The 23,637-nt window shown below is 41.0% G+C and overlaps 1 protein-coding gene across 3 annotated transcripts in view; it reads left to right on the forward strand.

The window, feature by feature from the left end:
- Nucleotides 1–1,089: 1,089 nt before the first annotated feature.
- Nucleotides 1,090–23,637, forward strand: part of CRYBG3 (crystallin beta-gamma domain containing 3) — a 91,490-nt gene continuing 68,942 nt past the window's right edge. For 2 of the 3 annotated variants that reach the window (XM_085240024.1, XM_085240038.1), the window contains exons 1-2: nt 1,090–1,350; nt 15,601–15,679. In XM_085240024.1, coding sequence (XP_085096150.1) covers nt 1,226–1,350; nt 15,601–15,679 — 204 coding nt within the window. In that variant the 5' untranslated portion in view covers nt 1,090–1,225. Of the gene's footprint in view, nt 1,351–14,933; nt 14,984–15,600; nt 15,680–23,637 lie in introns of those variants that run through there. The other variant, XM_085240030.1, reaches the window with a different exon arrangement.

Raw genomic sequence — 23,637 nt, forward strand, 5'->3', positions numbered from 1 at the left:
CATTTAATTGCTTTTAGTAAATTGCCACTCTTTTAGTTCAATTTTTGAGCCTTAATTACTTTTAAGTGTAAAGGGAGTATCTCCTCTTCAAGGTCCCATAGGGAGCCTGTTGTATTTTTATGGTTGTGGCCCTGACTGCTGTTTTCCCGAGACTGGGCAGCTGTGTTTAAAGTACTCTCAAAATGTGGTAAGTTTTTCTCGGTAATTTTCTGTCATGATACATTTCGTAAGCTTGTAAGGGCTTTGGAGCATCCTGGAGAAAATTGTTTGCTCCCTGTCTTGGACACTGATGCAAAAAACACTGCATGAAAAGGCAGGGAGGCAGTCACAAAGACACGTGGAGTTGTTCATTGGGATGAGGAGGAAAGTGTGTCTCTGTACTAAAAATTCTGATGTCAAGGTCAGTTGGTTTTACAAGTGATTTGCAGACAGTGAGTTGTTAAGGTTCACCACTCTCCTATCTGTAAAATGGGGCTAATATTTCTGTTCATCCCTGGGTTGTTCTAAGGGCAAGGTTGTCCCTACTGGTAGGAGGAGTTCGATGTTAACTTGAGGAAGGACACAGTCCTCATAGCGGGAGAAAAATCATCACAGACTCCTTCTGGCTGGAAAAGACCCATTAAGTCATCAAGTCCAGCCATTAAGTGAAGATGTCAGAGAATAAAAAATCCGTTATTAGGAAGAAATACCTCCAACAGACAGGAGAAACACCCTTCCTTCATGTCAGCCACTTTCATGCAGCTGAGTGAGATGGGCATTAACACGGTCACAGTGCCGTACACTTTGATTTTGATGCAAGTGTGGGGCCTGTGTGTTACGTGGCACCCCTGAGGCTGAATGAAGCTGGTTACTGACTTAGCACGCACAGACACGTGCGGCATCTGAAAGTTGGCACAAGTGAAAGCAGTAAGCGGGCTGGAGCTGGTGGCTGCAGCGCGGCAGCAGGCTCGCTCGTTCCTCCCGCAGCTCACGCTCGCATCCCAATACCCGCGCGGGACCTTAACGCTCACGGCTCGCTCCTGCCTGCCTGCGGGGGCAGCAACCGGAGCGCGGCCACCTCAGGCCGGGCCGGGTCGGACTTGAGGGGTGGCCCCGCCCCTGGGACGGGACGGGCCGCCCCCGCCGGGGCGGAGGGAGGCGTGGGCCGCCGCCTGCCGCCGCCGCCGCGGGGACTCGGTGGCGGGCTGCTGCTGGCGGCGATTCACGTCCCCTCCCCGGTCCGGCGATGTCCGGCGGGGGCAGCCGGCGGCGGGCCGGTCCCTCCTGGCCCAGCGCCTTCTCCCGCTTCTTCGCCAGGAGCCCCCCGCGCCAGGAGGCGGCGGCGCCCGGGCGGCCGGCGGGCGCGCACAGGTAGGGGCCCGCGCGGCACAGCGAGGTTGGTTCCGCCGTCCCCCCCTCGGCCCCGTCCCGCCCGGGGACGTCGCGACACCGGCGGGCTGAGAGGAGGTGGGGCGGAAGGGAGAGGCGGGGGGGCGCGGAGCAGGTGGGGCCCGACCTCCCTACGGGGAACCGGCCCCGGGGGGAGCGGTTCCTTCTGAAGCCGGGAGACTGCCGGCACTGCTTCTGGCTGCTCCCTTGGTTGGTCGGTTGTGGAGGTTGCGTTTTTAACGCAACGCTACTTTGGGATGGCGTGAGGCGAGCCGGATGCGGGCTGGAGTGGACGCTTAAGCTCTGGGTGTGCGGAGGAGTTTTCGTGGGAGCTCAGCGAGCATCAGCGCCCGGTCCTGGCGCGGCGCAAGCAGCTCAGCACTGAGCCCTGCCGGCAGAGAGCCCAGTGCTGGGGATCAGCCGGCATGCGGCCCCGTCCGCCGGAACCGAAGGCGGCCGGGCTGGGGGCTTGCTTCCTTCACACAGCCTTTGCACCCCTCCGCGTTCTCCCGGGCTGCTCTAAATCAGATGGTAATACAGTATAAATATTAGTGGAGTGTTTAAGGCTCCATGCAAAATATGTGGTCTCTGGTAACCTGGTTGTTAATAATATATATATATATATATATTTTTTTTCCTTTTTAAGTACAGAGAGTACTAATGAGATGAAAAAGTTCTGTAACATCTCGTGCATTTCTTCCTCTTCCTTTTTTTTTTTTTTTTTTTTTTTTTTTCCTGCTGGCTGGTTTCTACATGTAGATAGGAAAGAACCACAGATAAAGTTTCCTTCTGCTTCTTGTGGAGTCTTATTATTGGTCTGAGTGAATGAGCATGTTTTTGTGGTGAGGAGGTGTCAGCTGGCAAGGCCTCATTTCCTCAGGTGTACGACTTATTCATTTTGCTTTTTGCATGTTGGTTTTAATCGTTTTGAGTCATTCTTGGTTCTGCACATGTTTGTGCCTACACAGGCAAATAAGCATGCTTTAAACAGGTATCTTGGTGGTTCTTTCCTACCAGTCATGAAAAATTGCAGAGTGCATTGTTACGTTACGCTGACTACTGTAAGTTCTCTTTTTAGGTGGTCTTGTAAACGGATTGTGAAAGTTTTTAACTATAGATTTTTTTTATTGTACTGCAACTGCTCTGCATTTGACACACTAGCACAGTGCCAAGGATCCACCAGCCTTTCACAAGCACAGATATTTTAATTTCTGGAAAAAAATCATTAGTGATGTTGTTGAATCACGAACACCTTCACTACTGAGCAGCATGACATCACCCCTGGCAGGGTTGTTGAGATGTGTCAGAAAGTAAAGGCTTGAAAGTGGCTTGAGACTTGGAGAGGCGGCAGCAGAGGTGTTGCAGAATCACTAAGGTTAGAAAAGACCAATAAGATCACCCAGTCCAACCACCAACCCGTTCCCACTATGCCCACTAACCACGTCCCTCAGTGCCACATCCTCACAACTCTTGAACATCTCCGTGGACAGTGACTGCACCACCCCCCTGGGCAGCCTGTGCCACTGCCTCACTGCTATTTCAGAGAAGAAATTTTTCTTCATGTCCAACCTGAATCTTACCTGGCACAACTTGAGGCCATTACCTCTCATCATGCTTCCTCCTCACCAGCTGTGGCTGAGACTAAACAAAAAAGCCCAGTGGTCACCTGAGCGAGGGGAGCAGGGTGATGCCATTTGGGTGGTTTGTGAGCGAGATATGCTATCTGTGGTGTGTCCTCGTGGTAGACCTGCAGCACATAACTTGGGGCTGGAGCTAGTTATCTTCATGTAAATCAGTTTCATTTCCTGCAGCCAAAAGTGCCCTGCCTTTCTCGAGTGGTCCCCAAGAGGTGTGAGAAGGCTCGGCCTCCTGGCCTTCTGCATGACCTCCCCACATGGGGCACTCACTGCCGTAATTCCTCTCGAAGCAAGCAAAATTCCTGCAGCTGAGAGGAGCCCAATTTGGTATGTTAAAGAGCTTTTTTGTTGCGCCAGGCTGCGGGCGGTGCATTCGCCTGGAATGCTGACGCTCTCGTCTTTGGTTTCCACTGACAGCCTTCTCCATAGATTAGCGTAATTGCATACATTAGCAGTGCCAGGCTGAAGTGAGCGGCCCAGGTTGGCTTGGTGCGCTGCTTCAGTGAGCGTTGGGTGCGGAGGAATGGATTGCTGAACAATGGGGGAGCTGAGGCTCCTGTGTGTTTGTTGTTCAGGTGTGGAGGGCAGGAGCCGGATGGGGAATGTGCCTCTTGAGGAGCCTTGTCAGAACATATGCATTGTGGTGATTAATTTCCTGTTGAAACGGTCAGAACGATGCATGTTGGAACTGGATCAAATCAGAAGTGTGTAGCATGAAACTTTTCTGTCGAGATACTGTACCTGGCGTTGAGTCTCAGAACAGCAGAACTGCCAAGGAGAGGGATCAAGAGGTGAAGCGCAGTGGTGTGCAAGGCCATGTATATCTGCAGTGTATCTGCACTGATCTCCAGAGAAGTGCATCACACTTCATGTACCCTGTGCTGAATATGACTTACTTGTAAATTTTGTAAGTGTGAGGAGATGAGCCCGTCACATCCAAAAGTCATTCTCCACCTGATCCTTACCACTGGTCTGCATTGGCTATTTTCCATCAGCAAGTGTCATGGTGGCGCAAGGCAGAGGATATCTGTTATGGACTCAGTCTGCTTTTACATACAAATTAAATAAATGTGAATTATCCTTCGCCTAATGCTTCCCTCTGTCGTTGCTACTTGCTATTCTCAATAATATAAAATAGGTATTTGTAAGCACAGTGTCTGTCTTGGGGCAGTCTACATCCCAATGTTTGGAAAATCCTATTTGATTTTTAAAATTCTAGCAGGAGTCTGATTTATTCAGTTAGTTATTAATACAGGTTTCTTTAGACTACCTGGATGAAGATACGGCTTTTACAAGACAGTCTCTTGCGTATTCTTTCTGGGCAGCACAGCTTCCATGCTTCGGCAATTGTCCTGTTGAAAATGAATGTGACCTATTAGGTCATCTTAGAAACTGTCTGGAGGTGTGACATTTCAACAGTTGCTTCAACCCAGAGCTACCATCAAAACTTTATATATAGTTTGCACTTTATATTGTGTAGCACATTCATTACAGTTTTATCTTTTTCCCTCTAAGTGCCGTTAGTTGGTCAAATAACTAGCAGCAGAAGTGGGCCTTTGGGCTTGTCCAGATACTTTTTTCTGTGTCGCTGAAGTGTATCAGAAAAATCAAACAGGGAAAAACAACCTTTTATTTTGTTTCAGAGGGCCTTTTTCCCTTTTTTTTTTTCTTAATCGACATTATTGTTCCGCTCATCCATTAGTTTCTAACTAAGAGCTTTCAGAGGTGGAAGAACGTTGTTTATACTGCCTAAGGAGAGATTAGAGAGTCCCTTTCTTCCTCTGGGCTTGCCAGTCATTGTTCCTGTTTATAAAGCACATGTATTTTCGTAGTGGTTTAAAAAAAAAAAAATGTATTTGGGAACTACCAGGAACAGATTGAAATGGGAGCAATGCATTTCAAACTTATTCACCCAGCAAGGCTTTGAATGCCCCCTCCCTGGAGGCATTTGAGGCCAGGCTGGATGGGGCTTTGAGAAACCTGGTCTAGTGGGAGGTGGCCCTGCCTATAGCAGGGGGGTGGAATTAGGTGATCTTAAGGGTCCCTTCCAAACTAAATCATTCTATGATTGTATTTCTTCTAAACGTGCTACTTCCTGGCTGGTTTTGATTCACGTGCTGTTGGCGTCTTAAAAGAAATCCATTGTTTGCTGGAAAAAAAAAAAAAATCTGTTTTCTCATAAAGACACTCTTCCGTTCAAAAGGCAAAGGGAAATTTTATTATTGCTATTATTATTAAATTCCAGCTCATTTACGAATGTGCAGCAGAGGTGATGCTTTGTGGAACCAGCAAGGGGAAGACTCCAGTCATTTAGGAGAACTCAAACTTACCAAAGCAAGACACATTATGAAAAGTTTCTGTTCACTTATGTTTGACCTTTTTTCCATTTCTTTTTATTTCCTTGATCTTTCTGTTGTGACTGTTATCTCAGGATGATTCAAAAGTGTAGAAAAGATCCTGATTCAGCAGATTACCAAAGTGGTTGCCTACACTTATAAATAACTAAATATTCAGTATCATGCTACAGAGGGACTCCTCGTTTGATTAAAATTAGGTGTAGATGTCAATGTCTCATGGGAGCAAGACCAGAAGGAGCAAGCCCAACAGCTGGCCTTGTGATTGAGACATTTCCTAGAGGAAATGTTACTAGAACATTAATTATAATGGTAGCACTCCTTAAAAGAAACAAATCTACTTTTTACGTGTTAACAGTGCTGTCTTCTTCCACTTATGTTTGTAATTATTGTCAGATTTCCAGAGTATCTATGAATCTTGGTTTTAAGGAAGTCTCACGGAGGTGAAAAGTAATCCATCAGAAAGAGAACAGAAGACTCGCAGGTGGGGAAAAAACAAAACTCAGAAATACATTATTGTATTTCTGATTATCAAAACTTCTTACAGAGATGAGAACCCAACCATTTCTGTTTTCTGAAGGTTTTTTGGACTGCGTGCAGTTCAGTGTGTGCTAGTGTATACTGTTATGCTTCCAGACAGTAGCAGTGCTACATTGCTTACCCTGTAGGCTTTCCTGAGGATATTATACTGCATCTGTTCTTTCTATCTTTATTTTCATTTCTAAAATCACTTGCACTAACTTTACAATATTATATAGTATTGCTTTTGAAGGACTTGCTGCGTTTTGCTGATGACCCCGGTGTCCTTTGCTTGTTTTTCTTTTCCTTTTCTTATTGCCTTCTATTATAAATTTAATTAAACGTTATTTGTCAAGAGGAAAGTAGGTACTCTACTTTTTTAATGTCTTCCATTTTCTCGTCACTTGTAAGCACCATTGCTGACTCCCAGCCCTTCAAATATGTGCCTTTTGAAAGTAATTGTATAATGACCTGTCTATTCTCTATTAACTCAATAATTTTAACCTTAAATAGTTTCTGAATCCACTTCTGATATTATACCAAGTCTAATATGTTAGCTGCAAGGAACGTAAGCATGCTGAAAACTTGACTGAACCTCTCAGGCTAGCAAAGACAAAGTAGATTCTATATTAATGTTTGTTACTATGCTTGACAGATGCCAGAAGAAAAACCTTAGTGTAATCTGGTATAATCCTACTGCCCAGTGTTGAAGTAGGCCCTACTCAGAAATGTTTTTCTTTCTTTTCTCTACCTTTTGTATGGCTGTTGAATTCCCTCACGTGTAAAACAGATTAAGTTATTCATCAAGGGCGATCAGGGGCCGTCATACTTGCTTCACTTAGTTCCAGCCTTTTAAGTTGAAAGGGACTTATTTGATGTCAAGAAATGGTTTTTTGCATTTTTAACATAAATTTTCTTCGTAAAATGTGTCATTCAGTACTTTTATAACATCTTTATTTTTCATGGGTTTGTTGGTTTTTTTTTAGTTTGCATTTTGAAAGAGGATTAACAAAATCTCTTCATTTTGTACTAGCACATTCTGTAGCTCGCTTAGTGTATAGGAAGCACCAATACTAACACAGGGCATGAAGCTGACCTAGCTTTACTATGCATCAGAGCAAAAGCAGTATGTAAACAAGCAGCATAAATAGGTCTGAGAGGAAAAGTTGTTTCAGTTTCAGTAAAAACCTCCTAAATTGCTTAATGCTCTCTGTAATCAAACCAGTTTTCAAGTGGGATTATTTAATTGAATAGAATATGTTTTATGCTATTCCAGCGCTTATATAGGTTGGTTGATTTTAACACTTCTTTTTCCTGAGTTCCTCCTGCTTTTACTTCCCTTTTTTTCGTCCTTTACCTTTCTGTGGCTTCTGCGCCTTTCCTTCCACTTCCTTTATTTGTTTTAAATAGTTGCTTTGCTTTCCTTTCATGTTCTGATCTCAAACTCACTGGCTTGTTTTTAAAATTTCCATTTATTTTAATGGCTCCTCCCTATGTGTGTGGCTTACATGTAAGCACAAAAGTAGGAGCCTGGAACTTCACATTTAAATTTCTGTGCAAACACTTCCTCTCTCTTCAAGACAAGCCCTGACAGCCTTGTCAGAAATTGCAGTAAGGCTTTGTCACCGCTGCTGCCATTTGGTTTCTGTGACCAGCGTTAGCCTTGGGAACCTTGCTGAGAAGTTGACTACAATTTATCTTTTTGAAGCTTGTCCAAAAGATCTGTGTTCTATTTTGTGGAGGGTGGGGAGAGAAAATAGTTCTGTGGTTGTTGCTGTTTTCTGTTAAAAAACTGGCATCTTTATTTTCTCTTACAGTGCTGCTGTATTTTGACTGACATTTGATGCAGATGTTTGTATGAATCTTTATTGCTTTCTCCCCAAGCTGGAGATGCATCTTCTTGCCACTGGGCTTTTCATTAATGTTTTCCTTTCGATTCATTTAACAGATGTTATTCAACATACATGCCAAAACTTTGACTTTTAAAAATTCTATAAACACTGTTTGTAGATCATGTTTGGACAGTTCTCTGGGCTTCACAGGACATGGGTGATTTCACAGGTGTAATTTTTTAGGATCTGGAACAAGGTGTTGGCATTTCAATTATGCTTTTATGTCTATTCTGTTTGGTTGGATTAAAGGGGAAGGATTTAAAAGTTGATTTATTAAGTCTTCTAGGTGAGCTGTGAAGTTAATAAACGTGATGTTGATCCTAATGTCACTGGAGAATGGGAACTGTCAAACATAATTTTGTTGATGAGATTGTTACTTTAGTTGATAAACTGCTGAAGTAGTAACTTCAGACTCTTTAAGGCATCTGGCCTGGTACTGATGCTCCAATTAAAGTATTTACAAATGTAATGGTGGCAGAACAAACTAAGGGATATGACGAACTGGATGTGGAAAATAATTTTCTATGTCTTTTATGTGAAAAAGTTTAAGTATTTTTTAATCAATCAATGTAACATCTCTACAAGCAGTTTGAAAGAAGAGAAGATTGTAGCTTGGGAAGCTTGCAGATGAGTAGAATGTATTTTTATGGGCATTTCCATATAGATGGCAATGTTGCAGAAGCAAATGAAGTTGCATTGAAGTGGTTAGCAGTCATTGAATGGGAGCTGCCAAAGCAAAATGATGGCTTAGATAGAAAAAGTGATTCTCAGAAGTATAAATGATAAAGTATATGTATTCTGTGGCTGAACTTTAGTTACTAGTGTAGTGAGTCCGGTTAAAGTATCCGTGTTTTATTATGAAAAAGGTACCAACAAACTGGAAATGGCTCTGAAAAGAGATCCAGAACAATTTGATGTCTGGAAAAGCTGCCCACAGAATAAATTTGAGTAGCTCAATAGCATTTAGTTTGTCTAAGAGTAGGTTTTGAAATAATGGGATTACTGATTGAGGCATGGCTTTGCCTCGAGGTACATAACTGCAAGGGAAATTAGAGTTAAGTGCTTCTCATCACAGCAGACCTGTGAGTTGAGGAAGGTAGATGTAGGTTGATCCCATAGAGGAGAGATGAAGCTTGACACATTTGGACTGGCAGGCCTAAGTTTTAGTAGTGACTTCATGGATTTAGTAGTAGTAAACATGGAAAGGTGTTATTTACAAATACTGTAGATTTTTCCGTTGTTCACTGTTTCTGTTTCTTTTTATTTTTTTAATTAAAACCTTGGTGTCTTTCAGGAAAATGTTACAGGTATAATGCAGGTCTGCATAGGCAAGGTTTTGTGATCTGGATTATTTGGGAGGCCAGAGGTCTGTGTGGCAAGTAGTGCAACTGGTGTATATATAGAAAATATTACTCAAAGGTCTGAATTTTTAGCAGTCTTCTTAATAATTGCCACTTAGAAGCTGGAACAAAGAAGAAATCAGTACTAGCTAACCTATAGCTTTTTGCAGATGTATCATAAAGGTTTCATAACTACTGCTGGTCTGTTCATGTGGTTTGAGAATGCCTGTACTGTGCTGAAACTTCATGGTCTTGCGCATCTATATTTGATAGTATAGTTTGACTGGCAGTCTTCTTCTTGTTCACATTCTTCAGAGAGGCTAACTCACAGCTTTGGTTTAAGGTACTGGGTGATCATATTTTCTTTATCAACCTCTGTGTTTTATAAGTTCTTCCAGAACGTTACCACTGAACGTATCACTATCTTAGCACTAAATAAAACTGGAAAGAACTGATGACATCAAGACCAAGTGCAGTGCAGCTTTGCAGAGAGGAGTGCTTGTTTTTTTCAGAGAGTGATAAAAGGCAGGGGTCAGAAACTAGAGTCGTGTCCCAGAATGCTGAAATAAAGGTAAGAAAGGAAAGACAAAAATTACATTAGCCTATGTGATGACTGCGCCTGAGGATGAATTGCATCAACAATACCAAAACAAAGACTCATCATCTTGAGGAAAATGTTAAAGAATGCCTGGAAGGATATATCACAAGCAATATCATTAAACATGGAGAGGTCAAGCTTAGTTAATTAGGGTTGTATCAGTAAGGCCAAATGTAACAGCTTAGGGTTGCTTGGTATCCTACAACGCCTTTTAGGTTAGGTGTTCTAATACAGTGCTAAGTCCTCTCATGAAATGGCTACTGGTTTTGTGTTGATCTGAAAAGGAGCCCAGCTAAAAATGGGCAGTATTAAATAACTTAATGCTGTGTCAAGAAGGGTTTGGCTGTGTGGGGAGTCATCTGTTCCTGGAGAGAGGCAAAATGGTAGTGCTCTCTCCTCTCTGGCAACATCTTTTTATATCTTTGCTTCATAAGAAGTAAATACTGGACCCACCGTGTTGGAAGTGACTTCTGTTTGTACAGTTGGAGTATTCCCTGGTGGGAGCAAGAGGCAAAGACAGCGTCTGTAAGTATTGTCATGATATTGCTTGAGTTGAGCTTTATCCAGCTGTCCCAGTTTCCTTAAGGGGTTGCCCGTTAATTGCCCCATTCTCAAACAGGAATCCGTAGCAGGTACCTTGTAAAAGGAAGGTAAAATGCCACAGTAGTTAGCTTCAGTTTAATAAGCTTTGCATCTGGTCAGTCTTATCGCAGCACGCACACTTGTGCTTCATCGCACTTTCATACTGCCTGTAGCTTTTTTTATCTAACACAACATGTTCACAATCTGCTGTGTGCATAATATGGGTGAGGTTAGCTAATAGAGGAAGAGAGGGTGGGCTTTTAATTTGCAAGTTCCCAGGGATTGTTGTGAAGAACAAAGCTGGAGGAAGCAGACTCCTGGTGCTGCACAGAGGTGCTGCAAGGGCCTTTTGAACATGTAATTGTTTGTAATTGTCTTGTTCTGTTTTTAGAGACAGTTGGAAAATATCTCACAAACCACGTACTTAAATTTGCTCCCTTCAGCTCGCTCTTTTTTGACTCCTATCCCTCTTACGTGTTAACTGGATTTGAATACTTGTCTACTTTTCTGTGTTTTGTGTGAGCAACCTTACCATATATGTACCAGGATACAAACATTTTTCTTACCTATAAAAGCCTGTGACCTTTCCTATGTAAGTGTTATGATTAAAAACTTGGACCAAAATCTGCTTCTGATTCAGACACCACCTGTCCTGGTATTATAGAAAGGTCAGAACAGATTTGCAGCAGCAGATGAATAAAAAGCATTAGAAAATCACACAAAGAGAAGTTTGTGCAAAACATACAGAATGGGATCTATTTTAACTTGTATTTAATCTCAAATATTTAAAGAATTGCCACTAATCAGGATGCATTCTGGCAAGATAGTAGGGAATAAAGCAGCAAGACAGTCAGAGGAAGAAATCCTCTGCCTTCACTGAAGATTAACCCATCTGTGTCAGATGCACCAACAAATGATGAGCAAAAACATGTCAGGCAGAAATAGCATAGGAGGGCAGTAGATTATTTGAGAAGCAGACAAAAATCTTAGAATCTAATCTTAATTTTAACAGTATCTTTATTATTCAGGACAATTATTTCTGTACCTTCTTTTAATTATTGTTTATAAAATGAAAGTAGTATCTGCCTATATGTAAAAAAGCAGTTGCAACCATCTGTGAGTGACAGCCTGTATAGGTAGGAAGTCCATGAAAGCACCATGGAGGGACAGAGGTGTTTTCTTTGGTCTCAGGATCACACTGTGCTCCTTCACATCCCAAAAGTGAGTACAAAGTAGACCCAAGACTTGTGCAAGGAGTCCAGGCAGATATGAAGGCTGTTGGAACAGTGGGTGTCAGCAGGGAGAGCGGTGTTCTGAGCTGGCCTCACCACCTGTGAGGAAGTTGTGACCCTCTTGTCACAAGATCCCTTTATAGGGAGGGCAGGAGAACCCCTGTGGGGCCAGACAACTAGTTAAAGGCTGTTTGGTTTTAAGAGCTTCTAGGGCTAATTCTTAGCAAACTTAAATCTATGGTCTCTCTTAGTGTGCTGTCAGACTGGCTGTATAATAACAGCACTTTGGGAGGTGTAGGACTGTAGACTCGTGAGATTCATCTTCTTTGGTTGAGAAGTGGTAGTGCTGCAGCTCTGAGAGCTGGCTGGCTGATTTAGCAAAGTGATGTGGGTAGCTAACCTCAAACCTAACTTCCAAGCTGCTGAACAGGGGGTACTATTCTTGCTACCTGGTATGGCCAAGCACTCCAAAAAGGCACTGCCTCAGAGAAGTTTGAGGCAACCATGAAACCTGGTGGAGGTGAACTATCAGTGCAGATGCAAACCAAATGTGCGTGGGGTGAGTCTGTACATACAGTCAGTCTGTAGTTTTCAGTTCTTAGCAAAGGCATAACAATTCAGTAATGTAATATCACATAGTTAGTAAATTAACATTTAAAACAATTTTAAATATCAGAGATTGCCCTGTAAAAAATAGAAGTATAAACCACCCTAGAATACAGTTCTTGGAAGTATTACGTCTTGCAACTAATGGAATCCTTGCATGAGTATATCGAAGAAATTGGAAGAATGGATCATTTTTAGCATAAATAATGTTTGTCTTACTTATTTACCAATAAATATTAAATGATGGCATCCACAGTTACAAGTGTGTTCACTGCATCTCTGAGTTTAAACTCATATGAGCAGCACAGGCTTGTGTTACAGTGTGAGAATATATATGGCATAATTACTCTAGCTTCACTGGGAGGGAATTAAGCATGGAAGCGTAGGGTTTTGAATGGGCCCATAAACTTTACTATAGAAGTATTCTTGACTCTTATTCCAAAAATCCAAGAGGCTTTTTTTCTTTTTTTCCTCCAGTAAAGTGAGCTTTCATGCTGTAAACACCACCCATTTGGTACAAGTCATTTGTTTCAGTGGAAGATCCACACACAGCAGGGCAGACAGTAGAGCACAAGTCTTATGGGGAGCAGCTGAAGGAGCTGGGATTGTTTGGTCTGGAGAAGAGGAGGCTCAGGGGAGACCTTACCTCTCCAGCTGCCTGAAAGGAAGTTGTGACGAGGTGTGGGTTGGCCTCTTCTCACAGGTAACAGCAAAAGGATGAGAGGGAGTAGTTTCAGGTTGGATATTAAGAAAAACTTCTCAGAAAGAGTGCTGAGGCAGTGGCACAGGCTGCCCAGGGAGGCAGTGGAGTCGCTGTCCCTGGAGGTGTTCAAGGGCTGTGTGATGTGGCACTGAGGGACGTGGTCAGTGGGGATGGGTCAGCAGTTGGACTAGGTCTTTTCCAACCTTAATGATACTACAAAAACTGAGCCGTAGCTGAGAGCACGTGGTGACCAGAAGTAGCCGTACCAGTGATGTGAGCTGCAGGAGCGTGTGCTGCCGGCACCTGCCTGCTGTGCAGTAGGATCCCAGGCTGAGCTTCCAGGTGTGGAAACTTCTGCTCCTCCTTCATGTTTATCTAAGACTGTGGTGCTGCTGGAGCCCTGCTGAGCTGGGTTGGGGGTGGGAAGGGGTAGCTGAGTTTGAGGAAGAAGGTGTGGAAACTTCTGAAGCTTGCTCTGCTGATAAAGTCAACGTGGGGGAACTACACCCTAAAGCAAAAGATTCAGGAATGCAGAAACGCTAGAATATCAGCCATGAAGGGGTGTGTGGAATCGCTTCCAAGTTTATGTTCATTTAATACTGGAAAGTAAAGTCTTGATACTTTTTTATTAGTTGATATTAACATGCTTATGTGCTGAACTGTATTCTTTCAGTTTTGATGTGTACTCTGGATTTTCATAGCAAGCAGTCTGAGCCTGGCCAGTCAGGAGAAGGTAGCATGGGGATGTATTTCAGATACAAAACAAAAAGTAGGAAAGTGCTGAAAGGATTAGGAGGGAAAAAAAAATCAGAACATGAAGGAAGAATATAAGCAAAGCAAAGTACTAAAAGAACTAGATATAAATGATCTCTGTTGATAATACTTATCAGAAATGATGATCTCAAGTTTTTTTCTGCAGTGAAGTTCCATAGACAGTGATATCGTGAAGGCAAGAAGAGTGCCTAGTGGAAATCAGACTCATTCTGCTCGTAGTATGGAGAACTTCTGTACTGAGTGAAGTGTATTGGCATCAGGAAAAGCGGTGCAGATCCAAGGAGATTTTTTTTATTCTCTTTTAAAGGGAGGTGGGAGAAAATAGGTTACATATGTAATTCATACTTTGGAGCACTTTTCTAGTGTGCCAGGCTGCCCAGAAGTGCTGGAGACATCTCCTTCACAAAATAGATAAACGGTGCAAGAAATTAATAGAAGAGAATAGTAATTGATTTGCCCTGTGTTACAAGGAGGCAAATAAAGACAGAACTTTCTGTGTACTCTCCCTGAAAAAGCATCTTAGTGTTTTGGAATGTGTTATGAAAGATTACCGGAGGTGCTCTGGAAGTACATGGCTCTATAATGAAGAGGATCTATAAAAGACAGGAAAGAGCTTTTCTTTTCTGTTTTGAAGCAGATCAGAAGGATCTTAACCTTAGCAGTGAGAGCATTCTGTTCTCATTTTGGCTCAGGGAAGCTTGACCCTGAGCAGCTTGTAGGGAAACCATCGTGTTTTCAGACTGTATTTTCTCTTTTGTGTGAATGTTAACGTATGGTTAGCTGCAATGCCTAATGCACAATTGGAATAAAACCTTTCTTTTCAGAAGTCCTATTGAGTCATGCTTACCTGTGGCTTTGTAGTCAGTGGTAATGGGGGTTCTGGTCTACATTCAAATCCTGTGTCCAAATCCTGACAGAATTCAATAAAATGGAAATAATGTGTTTTATTCTTTTATTTAAATAGATTTCTACTTATCTCTTCATACAAATAAAAACATAACGGCTTGTGCATTTATAAATAGTAAAGCTAAATTTCTAAAATTAACAAAGAAGGCTGTTTGAAGTGGTTATCACTTCACTGCAAAACTGAACATTTCTCACGTGCTATATTGATATGATGATAAGCAATGCAGGAAGTGATCTGTCATTAACATCCTCAAATGTTTTCCTTCATATAGCTTTCTTTGTAGTTGCATGTAGCTTAAAGGTTTTTATTAAAATGTTTGCTGCTGGATTGTACTTAAGGATGATTGTAAGAATCGGGGCAAAACAAATGTTCCCCTTGTTCCAGAGATGGGATTCTGAAGAATGTTTTGACCAAGGTAAACTCGCTATAAGGACATATGAGACTTTGGACTACTGACATTTATAATGGACAGTGAGTGTTGCCTTGGTAATTATAACACGTCTGATGTCACCTTTCTAAAATTTCCTCTTAATTTGCTTGCAAACCCCCATTAGGTATGTTCATTGTTCAGTAGAGTTTTGATAAATCTGATGGCTGTGATTTGTGATGATTCCATCTGCCCTGAGCACACTCCATTTGACTGCAATCCTTAGTGTAAGGACTATGAATGCCTTCTAGCTGCACGGTGGTTGTTGTTATGCCAAGGAATGCTGCAGTGGGCAAGTCATCAACTTTGCCATTGTTTTTTTTTTCCAGAAAAAAGTAACACATATACACACAAAGTTTGGGTTTTTTTTTGTTTTGTTTTGTTTTGGAGGACAGCCTTAGTTACACTATCTGCCATTTCTGTATGCTTGAGTTATGAATATGTCAGTATGATGTGAAATAGGTACTTTGCTTTCATCTTAAGCTTTTTGGGGCATGGCTTTTTGAGTTGCAGTGTATGCAGAATATGGGCTATGTGTTGGAAAACATGTTTTTTGTCCTTTTAAGTCAATGCTCTTTTGTATTTAAATTGAATCTACTGGCTCTCAAGTACAATTGAATAATTCAAGTCCTCAGTGTTGCAAAATATCTTTGTTTTTCAGTTCTGAAAACAAAGGGAGTGAAGCCATAAATTTAAAGAGCAACCAAAAGGAAAGTACAACTCTTCCTGCACTTTTGAAGGTATGATTTTTTTATTTACTAATACTGAATTGAGCTAAGCCTGCCACATTTGCTTGTGGTTCTTTGCTAGTTTTGAGGTTGGAGGCATTCGTGCACTGTGAAGTACCACATGGTTGCCGTATCTGGGTTCGGATCCATTATGCTAGGTTATGCATGTAAAAAAAGAGTCCATACTTCATGTTACTGAAACATAGTTCATGTATTTACTTACATGAAAGAAGTGGAAGTCTACTTCCTATTCTACATGCAGTCAGCCAGTGAAGGAGGAAGTTATCAAATGGTGGTTTCAGGCATTCCCCTAAAGTACTGTTTATGTATAATTTATGACTATCTAACCAGCAAGTGTTTTCTTGACGTTTCAATGGTTGCCAGCCAGAGTGTTCTAAGATCTTTCTGCTGAAATACTTGCACATTGCTTATTCTTCACCAGTGTTACCCATGTTAATCATGCTTGTCTTATCCTGTAAGCATTCTACTGCAAAAACAGACATGTTTCCATGTGATCAGAGTTTTCTCCTGTGAGTCATTTTACACAAAGTGGTAGCTGCCCATAAAGTTGTGTTTAGATTTAGTAAAATATCATAAATAGTTACATAGAAGAATGGAGCCTGGTGATACAACCTTCTTCCAAATAGTTGCTGTAACATCATCCCCTGTGCAGTCGTTCTAGCAGTTCATTCACTCTAACCACTTCTTTTTGTTCTTGTTCCTAAACTTAGTAGCAGTGTAATACAGTTAATCTTGTGACAGTTTCCCCAAAAGGACCTTGACTAGTCCTCCAGACTCCTCTGTGGATATAGTAGACTTCTTCACAGGCTGAATCTGAGGTTTCCATCCTGTATTACCTTGACTAAAAGCACTAAAAGTATATGGGGAAGTGGTCTTTTTCCTGTGTGTCGTGCAGTCACTGGATCAGTCTTCAGTATCTAGGGACTATTTGGCTGAGTTTTGGCAAAGGACAAGAGGCATTTTTTTCTTTCTTTTTTGTCTCACCATTGAAACTTTTTATTTAATTATGTTGTCTTACATTTATGTTTTGCAACCTAAAGAGTTAGATTGTGTGTTTCATGATCTTTTGAAATAATATCTGACTGCTTGACATTGTATAAGCTTTAGAAGGAAGGTGCAGCTTTCAATTACCGCAGTATGCTGGTTGTTTACATGTATTAAGTGCTTCCTGTTGTTACTTCTTTCCCTTTTTCTTCAGTTGATCAGAAGTCTTTTGATACGCTTCAACAGTTTTGTACGCATAGTAATAAGGGCTCTTAGCTCTATAATTTTATCTTTTGTGCATTGCAATTACAACTTGATAGTAAGAAGTGATTTAGAGAAGTGGCCCACCTCAACCCTTTTTTTGATGGATAAAATCTTTTCCTGCCATTGCTCTCTCCAACACATGCTTTTTGATAGTACCACACTGTTCAGTGACTGACATTGCTCAAAATGATGTGTTGTACAAAGATAACAAGAATGTAGCTGAGCAGTTGAAGAGAAATGGAGTTCTGATTCATTTGAAAAGAATAATGTGTATATGGAAAAATATTCCAGTTTCATTCATTGAGACATCAAGGTAACTATTTGAAAAAAGATCTCGTGTAGTTACCAAATGTACTTTTTGAGGATGTTTAAGGCTGTGTATCTGGATGGACAGGTTTCAGTATCTCTGAACCATGTTCCTTCTTACCCATTTCAGGTGCATAGAGACTAAAAATTGATACCATATTGAGTCTGTCTGCCGCTGAGTTAATGATTTGTCATGCTTCCGACAGACCTACATGTTATGATTTTTTAATATTCATTGGCTATCTCAGCAGAAGGCCAGAGTTGGCAGAGAATCTGCAAGTCTCTGTCTTAACAAAGTCAGACATGTAAATTGTAACTGACGGGGTGAGGGGAGCTGAGAACCATCGTGGGCTGCCATAGCTCTTCAGCTGTTTTGAAAGCTTTATGCACTCTTTTATTCCCTTTGAGGAAATCTTTAGTGGTGTGGGAGAAAAAGTTAATACCTTAGGAAAATAGAAAATTGTATGTTTATGTGCTAGGATGTTATTATCAATTGTCATTTGATCACTTTCTAGAAAATGTGATTGAAATATATTTACTACATTATTTTGTTGCCAGAATGTACACCATGGCCTGCTACTGTTTATTTACAGATTTTATTTGGCTTCATTTCCTTGAAATGGAGCTGTAAACAGTGTAAATGGTGTGATTGTTGAACACGCGGCTGCGGTCATGAATAGGTCTTGTACTTCATGTTGTCTTTTCTAATTATCTGCATTACGTAGTGTCCAGCATGTGTTAGTGTATCTTTAGACTCGCTTTTAGCACTACAGGGACTTTGTTTTTGAAGGGAATATTGCAATTATGTTTCTTGTAGAAGTCCATGCGTAGATCTTTATAGTTTTTGGCAATATCCTTAAAACAGATTTACAAATAGAACATAGGTCTACTAATTGAACAAATGCAACTACTGTACTGAGCTGCATGCTGTTAAATGTCTACTTAGTATAGCTTTGAAGAAATCACACAGCACTTCTGCTGGTCATGCTTGTGCCACAGGTCTAACCTGGGCTTCTGTGGTATTATTGTACTGTAGTTACAGCATCAGTGACTGGTGCTTGGGTTACTTCCATGGCGGTGAGTAGTTTCAATTCCTGACTAGCCCTGCATGGGTTTCTCAACCATCTGAGGCTTTGCTTTGACAGTGTAGGCAGATGGACTTGTCTGACAGTCATCCCCAGACATCCTTTCTCTAGCAGTGCTTGGAAGAAAAAGCATGTTCTCCTGTAATTGATCAGGAAACAGTTCTTAAGCAACTCAGCATAAGAACTGTCCTGTGAGCTTTGCGAAGCAGTTGCGGAAGTTTGAAAAAGGATGTACAGATATGATCTACCAAATGTATAATTTAGGCTTCAGCATTTTGATAGGATTAAATATTTTATGATTTAACCCAAAGGCTAAAGCTTGGATCATAATTGCCTCAATTGACTAGAAACAGAGATTCTCAATCTTCATAGATAACAGAGGCAGAAAGTACACCTCTACCCCAAGGTGAGAACACTTTATCTGCCATACCTGGTGCAAGTTTGTCTAACTTGTTCTCAAAGACCTCCAGGGATGGAGATCCCTAAGATCTCTACAACTTTGTAATCAGACAACTGTTCCACTGATTTCTTAAAGCTTGTAATTAGGAAGTCTTTTCTTAGTGTCCAATCTAGAGCTTCCTTGCTACAAATTAAACCTTTTGCTAGTTGTCCTGTGATAAATACTCCTGCATACTGTGAACATTGAGAAGAGATTATTCAGAAACTCTGCATTCTCGCATTAATTTTATTTCGTGTTAGAGATGTCTGTATTTAAATGGTAGATAAACTATTTAAATTTTATATAGTGACTCCAGTTATGTGAGAAGATGGAGCCAGATTCTTCTTGGAGCTGCAATTAGCAAGAAAGAGGCAACAAATGCAGCTTAGATCATGGGGAGTTCCAGTTAGGTATAAGGATATATTTATTTATTTCCCCCTTTGCTGTAAGAGTGGTCAAATATTGACAGAAGTTGTGCAAGAACATTGTGAAATCTTTCTCAACATTCACAATACAAAACTCAGCAGTTCCTTGACCTTAGTGAATCTAGGTAGCTGTTCTTACTGAATGTTCATGATTCTGCATCATTAATTTTAAATTCTACATAAAGAAATCAAAACTATGCCAGATGTCATAGTTTATCGCATACTTCCCTTTAGCATCATTTTGTTTCATATTGTTTGTATTTCACATGTTATGTTATGTAAGTAATGTCTGCATGCTTGCTGAATGCCCTCGTTGTAGACCCAGTAGAAATGAAAGAAATGATTCTTTGAGTTTTGGGAACTAAGGAAGCTGGAATATTACTGCCAACCATGAATTTTTTAAAAACTGAGCTACTTTTAAAAAATGTAGCTGTTGCTGCCCTCAGAAACAAATGAAAATCAAAACATTTTTTTGGAGCTTGTATGATCAGGATTTCTCCCGTGGAATCCAACAGCAAATCTTTTCTCATTGGTAAATGTGTAGACTTTCTTTGGAATGAGATGTTATAGGAGAGTGCACAGAATCTTCTATTTGCCCGTGACACCTTGTTAAAGTAACGGTATTATCAGTTGTATGTGTTCGGGAAGACATTTCAAGATCATGCTATCGAGTGCCCTGATAAGTTCTGGAGGTTTTTAGAAAAGATGATCCTGAAACATGCTTCCTTCTCTACTACTCCAGTTCTTCAAAGATTTTGAGCAGCTTCATTTCAGGATGGATGAAAATACAATGGGCTTAAACCTTGCTGAGTCTGGTGCGTAGAACCACTGAGGGGACAGATGGGGAAGAGAGTAATGCCAGAAGCTATAGCCTGCCATTAGAATTTAAGTGTGTGGGGAAATCACACTGTCTTACCCTGTTCCCAGTGTACTGCCTACTTGTAGGTGCTTTTTTTTTTTTCTCCACACTGAAAAGGTGAATTTGATCTTTATATTTTTTAATTTTTTTTTTTAATATCAGGAAATTGTCAAGTAAAAGAGTAAAAATCATTTCATGATTGTAAAAGAATTTTAATTAAAAGGCAGTGAATGGAAGACATGGTTCTGGGACAATGTAAGGAGAAGAAAAGAAAAAAGACCATTTAAATCCATTCTTTGTGGCTCATACTGGAATTAATCATAATTAGGAGATGTGTCTATATTTATATATTGAGAAGTTGAATGCCAGTTCTTACTCTTTAATCAGAGCTTTAAAGTAATTTCAGGAGAAAATTCAGAGAGGAGAATTTTTGAAGTAAATTCAAATTGTATAAACAGAGTTTCTTAAATTATAACATATACTTTCTCATTCTAGAGGCTTTTCCTGAGTTAGAATTCACCATGAAGGTGACCTAGCAGAAACTTTATTTAAAACTGATCCTCTTTTTTCTCTTTGTTTTTATTTGAAGCCTTTGTGCTTACCACCTTGCTTTTTGTTCACTCGTCAGGAAAGGTGTCTGAATATTTCCTTAGATTTTATGTGAATGCCAGAGTTTCAGAGCATCTTTGTTTCATCTTTTCTTTCATCATCTGACAACTGAAATGTGTTGAGGTTCCCTCGGTGCTTGAAAAATTCAAATGGATAAACAAATTTTAAAAGTCCCAGTGCTGAACTTTCAACAAATGCCGTCATCCTTCCAAATGTTAAATTAAATAGTCATTGTTTAAATAGATGTATTTAAAAAAAAAATTTAGTTAAACCATGTAAGTTTTACAAAGTCCTTCCTGTTGTTTAACTTTTACATCTAATTATGCCATGATTTCATTAATTTTCTAATTAGTCTTTTAGTGTTTAATGTGGCTTGATTTTTTTTTTTTTTTCATCTCAAAACAAGCAGAGAAAGGAGGATGTGGAAGAAAAACTTTACAATATTAAAAAGTCAAAAGGTCCAGAGGCTCAAAGCATCAATTATTTGTGGAAATGCAGAACCCAGATTAAGTTGAAGCCCCGAAACTTCCAGGACTGTCTTTGTTATTCTTTGTTTGCTTTTTCCTGATTATTTAAAAATTATTATTTAGTTAGGATAAGCAGTTTTTTACAATGGTAGAGATCCTTTGCATCGTGTCCAACTCCACTTTAATTACTGGTATAATGAAAACAAAAACAAACCCAATGCTTTGTGTCAGAATTGTTTCTAAATCTATTTTTCTCATGAACATTAGCAACAGAAGACTCTTAGGAAATCTGTTTATTGTGTGTTTCACTGCCTGATAGTACCTTTTCCTGATTATTTTTTTTTTCTTAATGCTCTGATAGTTTGTTCAAGTGAGTCTTATTTTTAATCTCTCCCATTACATCCAGTCCTTTTTCATCAGGTTTGCAATAGACAGTAGAGACAGTTGGCATGAATTGTGTCTGGAAAAGAGGAAGCTCAGAGAATGACTTACCACTCTCTACAACTCAGGTTGTGGTGAGTTGGAGTCAGTTTCTATTCCCACGTAACTAACGATAGGATGAGAAGAAATGGCTTCAAGTTGTGCCAGGGGATGTTCAGGTTGGATATTAGGAAATCTTTCTTCCCAGAAAGAGCAGTCAGGTACTGGAAGTGGTGGAGTCACTGTACCTGGAGTTGTTCAAGAAACATTTAGATGCTGTACTGAGGGACCCGGTTCATGGGGAGATATTGGTGGTAGGTGGATGATTGGACTAAATGATCTTGGGAGTCTTTTCCAACCTTGGTGATTCTATGATTCTGTGTTGTTTGAGAGTGCCTAACATCTTTGCCTCATGCTAGTTGAAAAAAAACTTGAACTTACATTATGTGGCTTAGTGTGTCCCACTCATTGCAAATCAAGTGGAAGATTACAGTAAAGATGCTACACCCACCCAGAGAAGGGAAATCTGCTGAAAAACATGCAGCAGAGAGTTCTCATGGGAATGTACTAATCTGTCAGTAACCTGGGCTATCTTCGTGTGGATTTTGTTTAGCGTACAAGGTTTGCATGTGGTAGAGCTGTTGAGATCAAATGAAATGCTCAGAAATTGTGAAGTGAAATATGGCCATCGTAGCTATATTGAAACGTCAAAGCTAGGCCCAGGAGCATTGTTAATTTTCCAAAACACCCAACATTTTAATCTGACTTTTCAGTGATTTCTGTACACTACTGAAGAGAAATTCTGGAGTAGTGCTGCTACCACTTCTCAAATGAGCAAATTTTGGGGGTTAAATTACTGGGTTAGGATCCCTGAATATGAATCTTGATGACTGTCTGTCTTCTCTCACAACAGTGCTGTGATAAAACGAAGTGGTTAAGGTGCGGAGGTGCATCCGGTGGCCTGTGGGGTGTTCTCCATTGGCAGCTTCGCCCAAAGGAAGACAAACCACCTGTAAGAGGTCTCCAGGCAGTTGTCTTTTGCTGCTGCTTCATAACAAGCATTTGCTCAGTGAGGGAAACTCGAAATGTCTCACTGCTGTGGCTGGGAGCTAAGCCTTTGTTCATGGAAATCTGTGTTTTAATGCTGTTAATGTTTTTATTTCATTCACTTGTTAAGGCAATAAAAGAGATTGTATTCTTGGCAGACTGATACAAACCCTGCCAAATGAGAACTTCTGGCAATTTGAACTTCTGCCTCTCGGCTGCCAAGAGGAGGGCAGCTACCAGGGCTGCTGATTGCAGCATGAATTAGGGGCGGGCAAGCCTGGCTGGCAGAGCAGCCCCTGTTCAGGTGCTGCTGGGTTCTGCACACCGGGGAAGCTGCTCACCACAGCAGCAAGCCCCATGCCTGTATGTAATTCTGTTTGGGGTGTATCTCTGTGCCACAGCCAGAAGTGATTTACAGCCTGGAAAATGTACCTGTCTTCTGCTGAATAAATCAGCTCAGATAGTAATCAGACTTGAGACACATATTGTGGGTTTTTATGTTAAGTCCAAGCGACAGCACTCCTCAGCAGTGGTTGCTCAAACAAAGTGAGACTGCACCACCTGACTGCACAGTAAATACAGCTTTGGTTATCACCACAACCTCTTCAGTCACCTGTTTAAAGCCGCAGTCTTGTTTCCTGCTCTGCCAAGTTTCTACTCCATGCCAGCCCAACTGTGTGTGAGGTCACAGGACCATAAGGTAGTTCTGGTTAAAGGGACTCCAGGATGTCATCTGGTCCAGCCTGCTGCCCAGTGCTTCAGGGTTTGCCTAGTGAAAACTTGGAGTTGGGAGTTGCTAAAGCGATAAAGACTCATGAAAGTTTTATATAGCATGTCACAAGCAGGAGAGTTCATGGAGAATGGGAAAGGGAAGGCAAGGGGCAGATTGGTGGCAGTCAATGTATGAAGAATGTCTCCAGAAGGACAATGCAATAATAGGAAAGTTTAGGTCTTTCCTTGCATCAGTGAGGATCTTGAAGGAGATCTGATAGGCAGGTTTCTACCCAAAAGCTGTTGTTTGTGTGGCACGCCTAAGAAACTGTT

Source organism: Meleagris gallopavo, chromosome 1 (genome assembly GCF_905368555.1).
Source record: "Meleagris gallopavo chromosome 1, MGAL_WU_HG_1.1, whole genome shotgun sequence".
NCBI classification, from domain to species: domain Eukaryota; kingdom Metazoa; phylum Chordata; class Aves; order Galliformes; family Phasianidae; genus Meleagris; species Meleagris gallopavo.